Source organism: Maniola hyperantus, chromosome 9, assembly GCF_902806685.2.
Source record: "Maniola hyperantus chromosome 9, iAphHyp1.2, whole genome shotgun sequence".
NCBI classification, from domain to species: Eukaryota; Metazoa; Arthropoda; class Insecta; order Lepidoptera; family Nymphalidae; genus Maniola; species Maniola hyperantus.
The window spans coordinates 8421437-8440527 of NC_048544.1; the positions used below are offsets into that span (position 1 = coordinate 8421437).

The window sequence follows — 19091 nt, forward strand, 5'->3', positions numbered from 1 at the left end:
AGTTTACGTGCTTACCCTAATTTTAAGTCTGTAAATCATTCCATCTACGAGCTTGATATCCTGATGGACGGACAGATCCATACGGATGGACAGACGGATGGATAGGCCGACAGAGAGACAGACAGACGACAACAGAGTGACATTTTACAGGACTCCGTTTGTCCTTTGGGTACGGAACCCTGACTTGCTTTTGTCATCGCTCAAGGATTTGTTTCTTTATAATTTAACTAGCGGCCTGCCCCGGCTTTGCACGGGTGCAATGCAGATACTAATGTGGCGTCAGTGTGGGTTATTTTGTCATATTATTTCAAAAGTTTTCAGTCTGCTTGATTTTCTTCCGACATCTTAAACAATAATCTTCATATTACAACAAATTACCACAAAACAATATTAAACTATACATATAAAAACCTTCCTCTTGAATCACTCTATTCTATCTATTGATGAAAACCGCATTAAAATCCGTTGCGTAGTTTAAAAGACCTAAGCGTAGAGGGGCAGACACACCGAGGAATAGTCTTTAGGCAGACACGACCGGCGGGATACTTCGTTCTGTTATAAATTAATAATTTTAACATGACGTGTTAATTCGCTGCTTCAGCATTTCAATTTATATAAAGCGAACAATCCGCGAGGCGGCGAAGCAGTCCACATTTCCATATTGAATAGTTAACACTGAAACTACTGTATTCGCGTGAAGTAAAAGTTCCGTGTGTGTGAATTTCCAAATTAAATTCGTTGGACATTTCTTGTGGTTTTTTTTTTCAAAAGACTGTCGAAGCGGACCTCCTAACAATTGGTGTCAGAAGTGGGATGCTGAGAAGGTTCACGCAAGAGGACCCTTAGCATCCAAAGAATCCTGAGGTCATCGCAGTCGTGATCGACGATAAGCCTCGCCCCCAGGGTTGAGCCCGCATCACAACCACTAAGCACCGGTTCTACTCAAGATCGACGACAAGTCTCAGCCTGCCAGACTGAGCCCGCATCTCACACGAAGAACGCGAATATCCTGGACTCACTCAAAAACATCAGTGAAATAAATTTTAAGCCTTCAAAATTACGAAATACAATTTCTTCAATATCTTCAGAAACCTACTCGATATCGTCGCCGCGTGAAATACGAGACGCATTCCGTACAGTTCAAAGCCTTCACGTGTCGCAAACGCATCGACCTAATTTAACTTTCAGTGCAGTGACATCAAAGTGAAAACCTTTTTGTGAAAAATAAATCGTGATGTTTGCCGTTATCCTGTAAGTAGTTTATATTAATTTTGTATAAAAAAGCGTAAATTGTCTAAATTGTATATTTTCGTACTGTATTTTAAATTTAAATCCTTTTTTTTTCTCTCCATATCTCAGTTTCAGTAATCAAAAATGAGTTTAAAGTCAGAAAGTTCGGACGCAAAAGTGACTCTCTCTATACTCACTAAATTCGTAAGGTCTTATGATGGGAATCGGGAAACTCTTGCCGCGTTCCTAACTAACTGCGATAACGCAATTAGTTTAGCTGCTCCCGACCAGCAAAATATCTTATGTAAATATATAATCTCCCAACTTGAGGGCAAAGCTCAATTAGCCTGCAGCCTTAAAAATTTCAATAATTGGGATGAATTAAAATCATATTTAAAAAGCACGTTTGGCGAGAAAAAACACTCGTCCCATCTGCTACTTGATCTCCAAAACTGTAAACAGGGCCAGTCCGAAAGTGTGACACAATATTCTATCAGACTCGAAGCATGCCTAACTCGACTTCAAGCTGATATTCAAAATTCATGCACTGATCGTAATCTCCTTCTAGGCAAAATCACAGCTATGGAAGAACTCGCCTTAAGCTTATTCCAATTAGGTCTTAACCCTAATATTTCTAATATTGTCCGCTGCAGAAACCCTTCGACACTTAATGAAGCAATTTCTCTAGCAGTCGAAGAAGAAAAAATTTTCAAACTTGTAAAAATTACTCAACCAAAACATCCAACTAAATTTTGTTCCTTATGTAAGAAGACCAATCATAGTTTCTCAGAGTGCTTTAAGAAAAAGCACGATTTCACACAGAGATCATCTTTCCATATTCCTCCCGCTAACCCTCAATATTCTGCAGAAACAAGTCAAAGTTCATCAAAGGACTCAAATTTCGTCAAAACCTGTGCCTATTGTAAACACAAAGGACATCTTATCTCAGAATGTCGTAAGCGCCAATATAATAATAATCAGCGTCGGATGAACTCTCACCCTCCGTCGGGTCCCTCTCATAGTAACAGTGCTAATGTTAACATGTATGAATACTCTGAATCCTTAAATGAAGTGACGAATAGTTACGTCCCTGAATCAAAAAACTTAAACTGATTTCGGATGCGTGCCTGCCGAAATCAACAATCCAAAATGGCACTCGAACTACTAAATCCTTTTATACTAATTCCCCCAAATCGTTTACATCTCGGCAATCGCTACATGACTGTCCGAGTCACACTGAATCTTATACCAAATCTTTTATATCCCGGCAATCACCAAAAGACTGCCAAAATATCGCTGAATCATATCCTAAATCCTCACTGATTCCTACAAAATCGAATACAAAGCATTCCAAAGAAGATTGCTCAAATAATACTATATCTCATTCTAATTCTTATACTAGCTCTTATACTACAAAATCCTTTAAATCTCAGTTTCCTTCAAAGGATCAACTGAGTCTTACAAAATCTAAAGTCATTCAAAATGACCCCCAAAGCAACGCAAGCAAAAGCTCATTGCCTCTTAAAGACGTCCCGATCTTCGAAACAAGCACCCTGAAAAAGTTGGTGTCCTTACCTCATGCATTTTTACAAATAGAATGTAATAAAAAACCTCTCTGTTTCTTAGTTGACACAGGCGCAAGTGTCAGCATTATTAAGCGCTCGTGTTTACCAGCAGGGCCCCAATTGTCTCAAGAAATTATAAAACTCAAAGGCATAAACGATATTGATTCCTATAGCGAAACTTTAGGAACAGTTGTGCTTAACCTTATTATAAACGACCACACCATTTCTTTTAAATTCCACGTCATAACTGACGCTCTGAATCTGGAATCAGACGGTATCTTAGGTACCGATTTTCTACATTTTTTCCATACTAATATCGATTATAATACTAAATCCCTTACTATCTCAAATTACACTTTACCAATTCATTATTCGAGCCCTAGATATATAACACCGGCTCGCTCCGAAGCTATTGTTGAATGCACTGTCTCAAATGACAAGTTCGAGTTACGTCATTTAAAAGACGCACTCGTATTAGATCACTCTATATCCGAAGGTGTATATATAGCAAACTGTATAGTAAGTTTGAAGCCTAATTATAAAGTCAATGTCTCTGTTTTAAATACCACTGAATCTCAAATAGAAATCCAAGACTTCAAGGTCCATTTAACTCCTATAGACTTCTCTGAACTACGCCAAGTGTCTCAATCCCCCGAAATTATCAACCACGTTTCTAATTCTTTATCAAATCGACTCGATCGTGTTCTAAGTCTTATAAGACACTCACATCTTAACGATGAGGAGAGAAAAGCTCTCTTAGAGTGCTGTTCTGAATACTCTGATATATTTTATCTCGAAGGAGACACTCTAACTCATACTAACGCTATCCAACACTCTATTGACACGGGTAATAGCTCTCCTATTAATGTAAAATCTTACCGTTTTCCCGAATGTCATAAAAACGAAGTCGATTCCCAAATCCAGAAAATGCTACAACAGAAAATTATTAAACCGTCTATCTCTCCATGGAATGCTCCCGTTTGGGTGGTTCCCAAAAAAATGGACGCATCCGGGAAAAAGAAATGGCGAATAGTTATCGACTACCGCCGCCTCAATGACGTCACTGTATCCGAAGTATATCCTATTCCCTTGATCACAGATATCCTAGATCAACTAGGTCATTCCAAATATTTTAGCACACTGGACTTAGTCTCCGGTTTCCATCAAATTCCGCTGAATCCTTCAGATGCACCTAAAACTGGTTTTACTGTAGTCAACACAAATGGTTCAACAGGCCACTACGAATTCACTAGGATGCCGTTCGGACTTAAGAACGCTCCCAGTACTTTTCAACGTCTTATGAACACAGTATTATCAGGTCTTCAAGGTTTACATTGCTATGTCTATTTAGATGACTGTATCATCTATAGTGCAGATCTCAAATCACATTGTGAAAAACTGAAAATGGTATTCAACCGTTTCAGAGATTATAATCTCAAATTACAACCGGATAAATGTGAATTCCTTAGAAAGGAAGTCACCTATCTAGGTCACATTATAACGGATAAAGGTGTCTCTCCAAACCCAGAAAAAATTAAATCAGTCTGTGATTTCCCAATTCCTAAAAATCCTAAAGAAGTAAAATCATTCCTCGGTCTCGTTGGTTATTACCGCCGATTTATTGACAATTTCTCCAAGATCACAAAACCTCTAACATCTTTACTCAAGAAGGATGTCACTTTTCATTGGTCTATAGAACAAGACCAAGCTTTTAACCTCCTGAAGGAAAAGTTAACCTCAGCTCCTCTTCTCCAATACCCTGATTTTTCTCAACCATTTATCGTTACCACAGACGCCAGCAACTACGCCGTTGGCGCAGTGCTATCTCAAGGCCCTATCGGCAAGGACAAACCAATAGCCTATGCTTCTAGAACCTTAAACAAACAAGAAGGAAATTACTCGACCACAGAAAAGGAGTTAGTTTCTATTTTATTCGCCGTTAAAACTTTCCGACCATATCTCTACGGCACTAAATTCAAAATCGTAACAGATCATCGGCCCTTAGTATGGCTCTTCAACGTCAAAGATCCTGGTTCCAAACTCGTCCGTTGGCGCCTCAAACTTGAGGAATACGATTACGAGATTATTTACAAACCTGGAAAATTAAATTCAAATGCAGACGCTCTGTCTCGCATCCCAATTCATGCTATAAATACAGATAATCTTACTAAGCTTTCCTACGAGGCATATTTTAAGAAACAACTTACAAACTCTTTACCAGATTCTAACACAAAAATTGAAGAACACTCACAAGCTTTACATCTTTCCAAATGCAAAATTATTGCATGCCCCGTTTCTCTAGATTTCGACAACTCAATGCCACATTGTGAGGAATTATTATCTCAGATAACCGACACCGCTTCATTGTTAGAAGCCGAACGTGAACAATGTTCGGTAAGGTCAGTTACAAAAAATAATAAAACATATTATTTTCTTTTTACCAAGGTTCATCATTACGATGAGACAACTTTTCGCTCCATTTACGACACTTTGATGATGCTTCGTGATGAACTTATATCACATCACCCTAGCATTGATGAAATAGCTATCTCCGATTTCTCTGAACCTTTTACTAAATTATCCTATACCAAAATTTATAATATGATTTCCTACGTATTTCATAACACTGATATCAAAATACATATTTATAAAAATCAAATAATATTTCCAACTCCAGCTGAAGTTCCTACAATTCTCAAAGAGAATCACGACACTCCCATAGCAGGACATCCTGGTGTGAATAGGATGTATAGTCGAATTAAAGCCTCATACTACTGGAAAGGAATGAGAACTGACATAGAACGCTATGTGAAGTCTTGCAAACTATGCCAAGTTAACAAACCTTTACGAGCTTGCAATAAAGCTCCTATGGTTATTACATCCACGAGCACAAAGCCTTTTGAACGATTAGCTCTGGACATAGTTGGTGTCTTACCTGAAGCAGGTTTCCAAAAGTTCAAGTTCATACTGACTCTGCAAGATGATCTTACCAAATTCCTATGTGTCTATCCTATGATTTCTTCAACAAGTGAAGAAGTAGCCCGTAATCTGGTCCACTTTATGTCCTTATTCGCTATTCCTAAAATGATCCTTACTGATCAAGCCATGACTTTTACATCAGAACTGTTTAAACAAGTTACCGATATTTTCAAAATCAAACCCTTACTTTCTAGCCCTTACCATCCCCAAACTAACGGTGCGCTGGAACGCAGCCACGCTACTCTTAAAGAATACCTAAAATCCTTTGTAAACGAAAATCAAAATGATTGGCATTGCTACCTAGCAACAGCTGTTCTCGCGTATAATACAACTCCTCATACTACTACTCAATTTACTCCGTTTGAACTTCTGTTTGGACAGAAACCAACCCTTCCTAATTCTCTCTACGACACAGATAATAATGTTACATACCACGAGTATGTCCGTGCGCTTCAGTATAGAATGAAAGTAAGCCGCGAAAAAGCTTTAGAGTATATTAGATCAAGTAAAGAATCTTCAAAACAAATCTATGATTCAAGTTCTAATCCTAACATAGAATATAAAGTTGGTGACATGGTATATTTAAAATACCATCACAGACTTCGTAAAGCCTTATCTCCAATATGGAAAGGCCCTTACAAAATCGTTAAAATAAATGGAAAACATAATGTTACTTTATTAATAAATAGAAAACATGTTAAGTATCATACTAATTTAATTAAGCTCGCTGTAACTTAAGCTTATCATTCTTTTCAGATTTTTCTCCTACGTCTCGTCTGAGCCAATGATTACACCCATAACGCATAGCCCTGGAATATATTTCGACCCCATTACAAAAATTTATTTCTACAATGATTATTGGAGAGTAATCACGCATCTCAACACCGTCTCATTGGAACCACAGCTTGACAAAGTTGACCGGTTGATTGTTAAAACCTCTCTAGTTTGTGCTAAGTTGCAACCAGAAGAGTACTCTAGCTGCAAAGATGTTTTTAGTCCAATTGAAGTACTTCTAGAATCCAATTATCTCAAGGCTCAATCTCTATCTCATATTATCTCAAGCGAAAATCCTGCTAGATTCAAAAGATCTTTAGAATTTGGTGGTGAAATCCTTAAGTTTTTCTTTGGCACTTTAGATGCTGAAGATGCCCGAAAATATGATGCTGCAATTAGCTCTTGTCAGAGATCTGAATCTGAGATATTTCATTTAATGAAAGATAATATTCATATAGTTAAGTCGTCTATTAATACTTTTAATTCTACTATTTCTAGGTTAAATCAAAATGAGATAAAGTTAAACTCTCAGATTAATAAATTAAACGATATATTGTCTTATGTTACTAGTGATAATGAAAAATTAATGTATTTAACTAGATTTAATAGCTTAGTTAATATAATCGAAAGCTCTTTACTAGCTATCTCAAATTTTCTCGATACTGTAATAAACGCAATTTTGTTTTCAAAAGTTAATGTTCTACATCCTTCTGTTCTAAGTCCTGTAAAACTGTATGATGAACTGTCTAAACACAGAAACTCAATCAATAAAGGTTTAGATTTTCCTGTAGCACTAAGTATAGAAAATATACATACCATTATAGATATATCTAAGTTAGTCTCCTATTTCTATAACAATAAGATAGTATTTGTAATACAGATCCCTCTTGTCTCTCCCGTTAAGTATAACGTCTATAAAACAATCCCGCTCCCGACTCCTCATTACGAAGGACAATCCAAAAGTTTTGCCTTAATCAAACCTACTAAACCCTATTTAGCTATAACTGACGATAGATTAAATTACGTATTATTAGATACTTTAAGAGATTGTACTATTTTAAATAGTGAAAATTCCATCTGTAAATTAGAGTCAATTTATTCTGTAAATTCGAATCCTTCATGCGAGACAAAACTTTTAACTGAAGTGACTCTATCTTTACCAAGGGAATGTGAACCGAAAATCCTATATGGTCTTATTGACATATGGCATAAATTAAAAAATAATCAATGGATATTTGTACAGTCAAAAACAAGCAAACTAACTATCAATTGTAATGATAACTTTAAGGATTATTCTATATCTGGCACTGGAATATTAAAACTGAACAAAGGTTGCATTGGTTACTTTAAAACGATTCAATTTATACCGTCTACCATTTCAAATTTAACTATTGATAATAATAACTTTAATATTAATTTTGATATAACTAATGATAACTGCTGCAACCAAGAGATTGTTAACAAAACGATTCCTCTTCTATCACCTATTAACCTAAGTAATATTAATTTAGATTCCTTAAAAAATTCGATAAACCAATTCAACGATCTTGAGTTGCAAATCAACAGGATCCAAGAGGAATCTCATTTTATAAAATATAGCTCGTATTATTCTGCTTTTACTTATATAATTATTTCGTTAATTTTTCTATTTTTATGTTATAAGATTATCAGATGTTTTAAACAACGTAATTGTAACAAATTCTGCATTCAATTTTTTTTTCCAATGTAATCGCAAAAAGATTTCGCATAAAGAAAACAAAGCCCAAAGTTCTATTGAAATGTCACAGATAACAGATGATGAAGATAACGCATCTGTAGACCTTCGAAATCTTAGTGCATCAGTGCAAAGAAATCTTTCAAATAATTAAATTATGTAGAATATTTTACCATTTCTCTCCTTTTCCTTTTCTTTTTTTTTACTACGCTTTATTTTAAATTAAAGCTTCGTCTAAAGGGGGGAAATGTTATAAATTAATAATTTTAACATGACGTGTTAATTCGCTGCTTCAGCATTTCAATTTATATAAAGCGAACAATCCGCGAGGCGGCGAAGCAGTCCACATTTCCATATTGAATAGTTAACACTGAAACTACTGTATTCGCGTGAAGTAAAAGTTCCGTGTGTGTGAATTTCCAAATTAAATTCGTTGGACATTTCTTGTGGTTTTTTTTTTTCAAAAGACTGTCGAAGCGGACCTCCTAACAGTTCTTTACTATGTAGAGAAGAGATAATCTCGAATATTCTACTGGATAATGGCCGTGCGAGAAAACGTGCGGTATAATTGTCATTATAATTAGTTTTGTTACAATAGCGACTTATTGCAACCGTATTTTACTCTTATATAATGGAATAATCATTCCTGGTATTAATCATGTTGCTTATGCTTATAAAGCAATGTTAGGTATACGAGTAATAGGTAGGTATAGATATTTTAACTATAAATCATCAGCTTACTGCCAGAACTCATTAATTGGAAAAATTCATCAACTACAGTTTATACCAATTATGAATTCCCACGCTCGAATTCTGTATTAGACTATAGAGCTCGTCAGGACGAGTTCTATATTCTCGCTACCCAGTTCAGGATACTAGCTGAAAATCAGCGTTGTATGCCTGTATGCTTCTGTGTATTAAGGCATACAGCATAACGCTGAGCTGGAACCTTTTTACCCGACTGCTGCGAAGCCCAAAGGAGGGTTATGTGTTTGACCCGTATGTATGTATGTATGTCCGCTTGTAACTACTGAACGGCTCAACCGATTTTGATAAATGATACGTCATTCGATTCGTCTTAATGACGCGAGTGTCACTACTAAAATTCTAAGAACATCAAAATGGCGGATTTTATGTGCTTTGATGTGCGGGCTGGAAAAAACTTTTTTTGGAAGACCCTCGAGTGGGGTATCAAAATAAAGGGCTTTGAAAGGCAAGTACGAAAATATAAATGACTAGCTGATGCCCGCGTCTTCATACGCGTGGATTTAAGTTTTTAAAAATCCTGTGGGAAGTCTTAAATTTTCCGGGATAAAAAGTAGCCTATGTCCTTCCTTCCCCGGTTGCAAGTTACCTCTGTACCAAATTTCGTCAAAATCGGTTGAACGGTTAAGCCGTGAAAAGCTAGCAGACAGACAGACAGACAGAGAGACAGACACACTTTCGCATTTATAATATTAGTATGGATTAGGAATCAGCTAAGCATAACAGACGTTAGGTACCTACCTACATATTTTATACTAGATGATGCCCGCGACTTCGTCCGCGTGGATGTACGTTTTTTTAAATTCCGTGGGAACTCTTTAATTTTCCGGGATAAAAATTAGCCTATGTCCTTCCCCGGGATATAAGCTAACTCTACCAAATTTCATCAAAATCGGTTGAACAGTTGGGCCGTGAAAAGCTAGCAGACAGACAGACAGACACACTTTCGCATTTATAATATTAGTATGGATTATATGTGTGAAAACTGTTTGGAGTGAAAAAAACCGATGGAATCGGTGGAAAATGCCCGTTCCTATGTCCGTTCGTAACTACTCAACGGCTCAACCTATTTAGATAAATGATACGTCGTTAGATTTGTCTTGACGGCGCGAGTGTCACTGGGTAGGCGGTAGGTACATACAATTATTGAAAAAAATCAAAATGAAGGATTTTATGTGTGTACTGAAATTTTTTCCAAGACCTTTGAGTGGTGTATCAAAATAAAGGACTTTAAATGGCGAGTAAGGAAATATAGACAATCTATATGTTTGAAAACAGTTTAGAGTGACCTATCATAGAAAATAACCACTTACACTGGTAGTTACACTAAAAACAGGGAAATAAAATTAGGTAATTAAAAAAACCAAAAAACCCGACTGCTTAAATACCAAAATCAGGTACAATTCAAATTCAGACTTCAGAGATAGCATGCATGCCGGAAACGACATAGGCTTTTTATCCCAGAAAATCGTACCATCAAAACCTTTTCTTAAATTTTCCTAGCACAAGTGAAAGGTGCTAGGCAAATGCTAAGAAAACCTTAAATGAACCGTTACCCCTTAAAATGCGTCACGCTGCCGCCCTTATTATGTTAGGCCCTTACATTACAGTAGTAGCCATGCGAATAATGTAATATACTACTTATACATATTAAATACAACATATCGAGTAGGTAAAATCATATCGAGAGTTAGGAATCTATTACACAACTCAAAGTTGTGAAAACACATACATGTGTCGTATACCCAAGGGCGGATCCAGCTTTGGTGCCAGGGGGGGGTCACATAGTCGTGGTCAAGTCACAACATCTCGACCTCTTGCGACAGGTCGAGTTGGTAATCGGGGTATGACGAGCGAGGGTTGGGGGGGGACGCCCCGCACACCCGCACGCAGGGCCGTCTTTAACCTATTGGAGGCCCTGGGCACATTAGAATAACGGGGCCCCTATGATCTTGACAGAGTAGGTACTATTTTCTTGGAATAGGCAAAGAAAGCAGATAAGTCACGTTCAAGACGTATTATAAATGCGAATGTTTCTATCTATCTGTTACCTTTTCAAAGTCCATATTCTAAATCAAAAATTGGTACTATTTAGAGATAGTTTACACTCGGAAACGGCTTTTTATCCCGGAAAATTAAAGGGTTCTCACGGAAATTTTAAAAAACTAAATCTATGTGGACGAAGTTGCGGGCATTAACCAATATAAAGTAAAAGCGCGAGCGAAGCGAGCGCGAAATTTTTCATATATTTACGAAAAAATCATAAGGTAGCTACTAAGGTACTAATATTATAAATGAGAAAGCGTGTCTATCTACTTATCTGTTACCATTTGACGGTCTATCTTTTTGACCAGGTACTACACAGAGAAAGCTTTCGTCCCGGAAACCTGCATACACTTTTTATGCGGAAAATCAAAGAGTTCCTACGGTTTTTTGAAAACCTAAATCAATGCGGACAAGGAACAACTAATACAGAGCAAAAGCGCGAGCGAAGCGAGCGCGAAATTTTCTGTCTGTCTATCATCTTGTTAGGTACTTTTTCACGGCCAAATGTAGGTAGGTAGGTACTACTCAGTGATAGCTTGCATCTCGGAAGGGATTTTTAATCGTAGTGAACCGTACGTGCGAGCGAAGCGAGCGCAAAATTTATGACATTATTTACAAAAAAGAAAAGATAAATGTCAGAAATATTGTATTACGATATAGATAAATGCCAAAAATTTTGTACTAAAAACTATAAAGTCATTTGTTGTATAAAGAATAGTTCTATTATCTTTAGGGGTCCCCAGATGCAAAGAGCGCTTGGATAATAAAAACTTTACTATAAATAATAAACGTAAAGGACCAATCCGACCAATACATTATAGGTATATAATACATATTATTTTTTACTTTTAGAGGTTTTTACTGTCGGGAATTTTTTAAAAAGTGTGAAAAAGAATGAAATATTCTATCATTTGCGTAAAGGCAATAAAGATCGGATATAAGACTATTTAACAAAATCTACGGTCCTTTGTTTGAGATGGCTTTTTTGACCGTTGATTTTATCGAAATAAATATGTTTTTGGGTATTAAAATATCGGTTGGTCTGTTATAGTTTGGTGATCTGGCAGGGACTACTGGGCCCCAATCGATCGTGGGCCCTGGGCAAGTGCCGTGTGATGTTCTTCAATAATTGAAGAACGACACACGAAATGTGACATCTCGATGAAAGGTAGCGGTGGCGCGGTAAAATTCAAATTTTGGATGCGTTTGTTCGCAAGAACATAATGTTTTTGCCATCATACAAAATATTATATTAAATTGATTAAGTATTGAAGGAACTTACATATCTAGGTATATAAAAATATAAAAAACATTATGTTTAACAATTTTAATTAGTGGTCCACCTAGGTCCTGGACGCAGCCCAGGGGGGGGTCATGACCCCCGTGACCCCCCCCTTGGATCCGCCCTTGCGTATACCCATCTATACTTATAATAAAACTGTAACAGGTCAAATTCTGTACATTGAAGATATTTTGAAAATTTTTTTTCGAGGGCACTCTATAATCGATACTGAACACAAAACTGTAATTTTTTTCATTTTTGTCTGTCTGTCTGTCTGTCTGTCTGTCTGTCTGTCTGTCTGTCTGTCTGTCTGTCTGTCTGTCTGTCTGTCTGTCTGTCTGTATCACGGCCGCGCATCACGCTGAAACTACTGAATGGATTCCAATGAAACTTGGTACGATTTGAGGTCATACTATGAGGAAGAATATAGGATACTTTTTATCCCGAAATTCAGCATGGTTCCCGTAGGAGAGGGGATGAAAGTTAAAATGTATACTGAGTTGTAATTCATTAACGCGTAGTCCGATTTCATTCATTCTTTTTTTGTTAGAAAGGGGATATTTTAAAAATTGTTCCGTAAATATTTCAAGGTAATCGGTTTTTAACCGACTGTCAAAAAGGAGGTGGTTCTTTTTTCTACATCGATTTTTCCGAGGTTTCTGGACCGATTTGCAATTTTTTTTTTAAATCAACAAAAAAGTTTTCGTGGTGGTCACATAAAAAATTCTGGATTCAACTCCTCAATCCTGATGCTGCAAAGTACTGAAGTCCTGAATCGTGGGGATTTAAAAAAAATTAAAAAATTTGAATCGACTGTTAGGCGGAACGAAGTTCGCAGGGTCAGCTAGTGTTACATAATGCCGTTTTGCGCGTTATACCTACCTACCTAAGAGCATAATATTATTGTATTCATATTTCATAGGTACTTTAAAAATAGTACCAAAATTTTTTTGCGATTAAGTCCACGTGGATTTAGAGGTTCTAGAAAATCGTAGGGGTCTTTTCTGTTCACAAAATATTATTTCCCGGGAAATCTTACATACCTACGGAAGTGTCGTCAAACGCGGCTCCACTGCGCCGTTTCGAAGATTAGCCTGGACAAACACACAGAAATTTCGATTTCGATTGGATACTAGTCACTACCCATATTATAAACTAGCTGATGCCCGCAGCTTCGTCCGCGTGGATTAAGGTTTTTAAAAATCCCTTAGGAACTTTTGATGTTCCAGGACAAAACAAAAGCCTATCTGTAGTAGCCCGTCCCCGGGATGCAAGGTATCTCGGTACCAAATTTCGTAAAAACATCACGGGGATCGGGATCACCACAATTTAGGAAGGTCCCGTACAGCATCAGGGCCGAGGAGTTGGGTCCTCGAGTTCAAAAAGTCTCTACGTGGTAGGTACCTTTAATGTAAGTTATGACAGTTTCTAAATCGCATCAGTTTTGGTGGTCAGATCCCGTACAGAATCAGAATTGAGGAGTTGGAATCCAAATTTTTCATGGGACACTGTCGAAAAGTTTCTCTATCGATTAAAAAAATTAATATCTGTCCCGGCTTTACTCACGTGTTTAGTCGACGTTAGCCCGACTAGTTTCCAACCCATACGGGGCCCTTTTTCAACGGAGTCCGTTCGCGCACGTGCCGCGGTTTTGACTAACACGTGAGTAAAGCCGGGACAGATATTATTTAGAATGGAAATCACTCACGGTAGTTTAAACGCTAAAAAAAAATACTCAAATCGGTTCACAAATCTCAAAGATTTCGGCGTATACAGATAGAAAAACACAACTCCTCCTTTTTTGAAAGTCAGATTTCAGTTTCAGTCGCACGCAGCGCAACAGAGCAACGAATCGACGTGATTTGTTTCATGAACGGTATTTAAAAAAAATCTAAATTCACGCGAAGTCGTGGGCAACGTATATAATTATTTATAAAACCTATAAACCTAACTATTTCAAAATCACGGACAGACATTTAATCTATAATTTTAAACATCCACTAGCTGTGATGCCCACGACTTCGTCAGTGCGGAATTAGGGTTTCAGAAACCTCTGGAAACTCTTCGATTTTCCGGAATTTTCTTGTTCTCCAGGTCTTTATGCAAGTCTATATTCATACAAAAAATGACGTCGATCCGTTGCGGCGTGATTGAAGGATAACTAAGAAACAGACACCCTTTGGAATTTATAGTGGGTATATACTATATAGTATATACTAGAGAAAAACCGGGCAAGTGCAAGGCAGGCCTCGCTCTTTTAGGATTCCGTACATTATTTTCTAAATCCGCATCCGTCTTTACGGATGCGGATTCATATTTGCAACAAGTAACAACCTGAAAAGAAAGTGGGTGGGGCCAGAGTGGCGCGAGCCTCGCGCGTTTGCTAGTTGATATCTTCGTTCGCTAACTGACCAATCAAGAAGTGTACAATTTTAACCAACAGGAGTGTTACGGATATTCGTATCCGCATCCGCAAATGCGGAACATTTGCATTAATTCAGACATCCGCATCCGCATCTACGGATGTGAACTTCTAATAATCGGTTTCAAAATATTGGCAATCCGCAACAACCCTGAACAACCCTGCCTTGTAGCATGATACGGAACCCTTCGTGTGCGAGTCCGACTCGCACTTGACCAGTTTTTAGGTACAATATACCTACTTACACAAACATAGATAAGATCGTCATCGTTGTACAGAGTAACCCACGCGGATAGCAGGCGTATTGTTTGTTGAATGTTTCGCACATTGTTGCCTTGTACTGACACGTTTACCTACCTACTATTGCTCTGACTAATAAGGCAGTATAACTGTACGTCAACAAGTGAATTAAGTAGTTTTTTTACTGGTGACCGATCAATTGACAAAAAACAAAATATGACAAAGTTTCATTTCCCAAACAAATTTTGGCAAAATTATGAATCGTTTTATGATCGTTATAAAACTTATGTTTCTACAAATAATTCATTTGATAAAACAAATTACCAGACAAATTGTTATTTCATAAAATATCATTTGACAAACAATTGATTTCTTTAATCGTGTTAATTAGTAAAACAACATATCGCACTTTTATTTTGATAAAATGAATTGTTTGATAAAATGAACTGTTTGATAAATACTTTAAGAATTCACTCAAATCTTTTATATGTCGACCGGGCCGACGGAAGAGACCGCTTACTATAATGGGGGGTCTCTTTCAACCCAGAAAAACGGAGCCCCTCCTCCGCTCCGTCGATGGGCCCCGGTCGACGAGAAGAGACCACCACTATGGTGGGGGGGTCTCTCTCATCCCCCCCGCTCTCACCATCAAGAGCGAGCGAAGCGAGCTCGGGACTTGGGGCACTCCGACTCGGAACGGTTAGGTTAGAAGGGGATGGCGGGGTCTGTAAGACCCCGCCATCCCCTTCGTGGGTTATTTCTTTTGTTACCACCCAGAAAAAAGGAGCCCCGCGAAGCGGGGCTCCGTCGACGGGCCCCGGTCGACGAGAAGAGACCACCACTATGGTGGGGGGTCTCTCTCATCCACCCCCGCTCCCACCATCAAGAGCAAGCGAAGCGAGCTCGGGACTTGGGCCACTCCGACTTGGAACGGTTAGGTTAGAAGAGGATGGCGGGGTCTGGACCCCGCCATCCCCTTCGTGGGTTATTTCTTTTTTTCGCACCCAGAAAACTCCTTTTTTCTATCTATTCCCCATGATATTATTGATGCGTTGCATAGGGGTTTGCATATGTATGCAAAACAGACTTTGTATGTTTTTTGTTAATTAGTTATTTTATCGAATAATAAATTTATCATCTATTATTTTGTAAAATCGCGAATTTGAAAAACAAATTATTTGGTGAAATAATAAATTTTTAAAAATTTGGAAAGTTAAACATTTGTGAATAGAATATTTGTCAAATGATCTTTTGTAAAATGATATGTTTGCGGTATACGACGTTTGTGATTTGATTAGTTTTTCAAAAGTTTTTGGTGAACTGATAATTTGTCATACGTTTTTTGTCATTCATTAGTGAACCTTTTTTACTACTGGATTTTTGTGTACATGTGTGCGTGTGTGTGTTTGTCCGTTCAGCGGTTCCCGTATATTATAATATTAATCATATTCTATTAGGTACCGGCCACTATCATTGACTTAGATATTAGCATATTATGTATCTATTTATTTTAATGACCATTCATGTTTCAAAGAACATTCGTAATGATTTTTCTTACTTGACAACAACAATTTTATTAACCACAAGTAGGTGGTACCTAGCTTGTTTTTTTGAATAATAAAAACAAAAACGTAACACACCACACGTCCACAAAAAAGAGTTTAAGTACCAGATTCGGATTACCAGAAGTATGTTATTTTCACGTCACAGGCTTTGAAATTAAAGTCCTTTTGTACCTATCATAGAATGCAACTTTTTTCTAACTTTCGGCTTTTTTGGTCAAGGAATTCTTCATTTCAGCCCATCAAATCATCCCGTCGTTTTGTGGAAATTACGAAAAACCATGGCCGATTAGACATTTGGGGGGAAAAGGGGGAAAGCTGAAGTCCTAGTTGTGGAGACTTTCGAGGATATACTTCTCTAAGATCCTAAGGAATACTTGTGCCAAAAATCAAAACTACGTTACTTATTTTGAGGTTAATGTCTAACTTGCCAGCACTACCTATAAGCTCTATTTTGATAAAATTTCAAAAAATTTAGGAAGGTTAGGTGGTCGTTGGGACTTGGGTCGATCAATCAGTCAACCTGCCGACCAGTTGAAGGGTCTTAAGTATGCTATTCAGAGGATTTCAAACTTTTCCGGTACCTAATTTCGTCCGCGCAGACGGACTTTAGGCTTTTTAACCGACTTCTAAGAAGGAAGAGTTTTTCGATTCGGCCGGTTTTTTAAATGTGTGTACGTACACCGATTTTTTCGAGCTTTTCTTTAATGTTTTCTTAGAGATCCTATATTTCTCAAATTCCACCTGAGCAAGGGCAGCCGGGTGGATCACCTTGTAGGTGCATTTTATGTACAATGCTACAAGTAATATTTTACGTACTTACCATTTATTCATGTGAACTCCTAATCTGTGTAATATCTGGTATGTACATTATTAAGGTCATGCGTTATAATATTATTATTATTTATCACAAAAAACTACCTACTAAGTAAAAGCAACTGGGGTAAAAAGGTCTGGTGTGGTACTGGTAAGTAATAATGTCTGCCAATTTAGTTGCCCCGCGTACCAGAGTAACACGGCAATGGAAGAGGTTGAAAATTGTTACACTCCGTTGGCAATGAGTGAAGAGAGGGGAGATAGTACACGTGCCCGTAGCCATGCTGCCGTGTAGGCCGCTCTCCTCACTTGTTGAGCACATCGTGGTCGTGACGTTATCGAACTACACATTTTCTGTAGTCATTCTGCCTTTTCGCTCGCACCTTTACATTTAGTATAGTTCCGGCTGTAATCTGTATCATTCTAGATGAAAAATAGACAGGTATTGTACGTGCGCAGTGCGCACGTCTACTAATGCTACTAATTATATTGGTAGTTAAGTTAGGCCTGCCCAAGAAGATCTACCTAACATACGAAACAGACAACATAAAATATAACAGACGAAAAGTAAAAAAATATGGGCTTCTTTAAAAAGTTGCTAATTTTTTAAACTTTTCTCGAACAATCGATCTCTGTGGATTGTATAGATTTGTAACATTGTTCCAAAAGCCATAAAAACAATAACTACGTCAGTCTGCGAAATAAGAAAACGAGAAAAACTTTGTTTAGAATTTTCCCAACTTTTTGTATGGTTTTCTTGGCAAGCCGTTACGCAAAAACTACGTTAAGTAAGTCATTTCATTATGGAAGCCATAAGTGCATGAATACCAAATCAAAAAGTTTTTAACAATAACGCACTGTTGTTCGGAAAAAATACACCTTCGCAAACGCACCTAACGAAAATGATATTATTTATCATTTATAGTGTCTTGAAATTAAATAAAGTTGTAACTTCTTAAGTGAGTTAGTTAAAAGTGACTTTTAGAGAATAAAATATTATGTCAAATGTAACTATGTTAATACGGACTAGTGAAGTAAGATTTTAACAAAATCTGTGACTGAACATAGAATGGGTATACTCATGGAATCCACCGAAGTGAATTTGGTCACTACAAATTATCAACAACGTGGTGCAAAACCGGAATTTTTTGGAGCGATGAGTGCGCCTGGCGACGCTTTCTACTCGGACACGCTCCACACCATTGCGATTAATACTAGGGAGACAGAATACGGCAGCATAGTGGAGCCAATTCCGATCGTGCTCAAAACATACCAACAGTTTCAGTCGAACTGCTACCCTATAAATGGCTACGGGTACCCTCAGTCGTTGGTAGCTTCTGTAACCTCTGCGCCTTGTGCACCCGAGGCTGAAGAACCCTCTACTTCGAATACTCAAAGCCCCATCAAGGAAGAGGACACTCCAAAGGTCGCACGGCCTCCAAAAAAGAAGTGGATTAAAGAGTACTTGGGTGAGTTGTTACGAATTAGCTATACCTATTACTATTCTATTAGGATACGTAAAGAGATTGCAATTTTAAGTAAGTTTAATCTAGGTACAGTGTTACGGTAAATTATGTTATGAATAGACCCTCAGACATCAATCTTTAATTCATGTTGTTCAATCAACTACAATTAATTTATATCTAATTACTTCCTGCTTATTTACTCAAAGTAACCTTCATTTCATCCGTTATTA

The 19091-nt window shown here is 37.5% G+C and overlaps 2 protein-coding genes and 1 long non-coding RNA gene across 7 annotated transcripts in view; all 3 read left to right on the plus strand.

The window, feature by feature from the left end:
* Nucleotides 1–19091, plus strand: part of LOC138402779 (uncharacterized) — a 135967-nt gene that overhangs the window by 90514 nt on the left and 26362 nt on the right. The gene's annotated exons all lie outside the window — the stretch shown is intronic.
* LOC117985401 (max-binding protein MNT-like) overlaps nt 1–19091 on the plus strand; it is a 57764-nt gene that overhangs the window by 12311 nt on the left and 26362 nt on the right. For 3 of the 5 annotated variants that reach the window (XM_069500772.1, XM_034972103.2, XM_034972102.2), the window contains exon 2: nt 18321–18864. The exons of 1 other annotated variant lie outside the window; for it this stretch is intronic. In XM_069500772.1, the coding sequence (XP_069356873.1) occupies nt 18465–18864 (400 nt within the window). In that variant the 5' untranslated portion in view covers nt 18321–18464. The remainder of the gene's footprint in view (nt 1–18320; nt 18865–19091) is intronic. One more of the 5 variants, XM_069500771.1, reaches the window with a different exon arrangement.
* LOC138402756 (uncharacterized) lies at nt 1027–8699 on the plus strand. The gene is made up of 2 exons (XM_069500650.1): nt 1027–1251; nt 6531–8699. The coding sequence occupies exons 1-2, from the start codon at nt 1235–1237 to the stop codon at nt 8275–8277; spliced, it is 1764 nt and encodes a 587-aa protein (XP_069356751.1). The 5' UTR covers nt 1027–1234; the 3' UTR covers nt 8278–8699.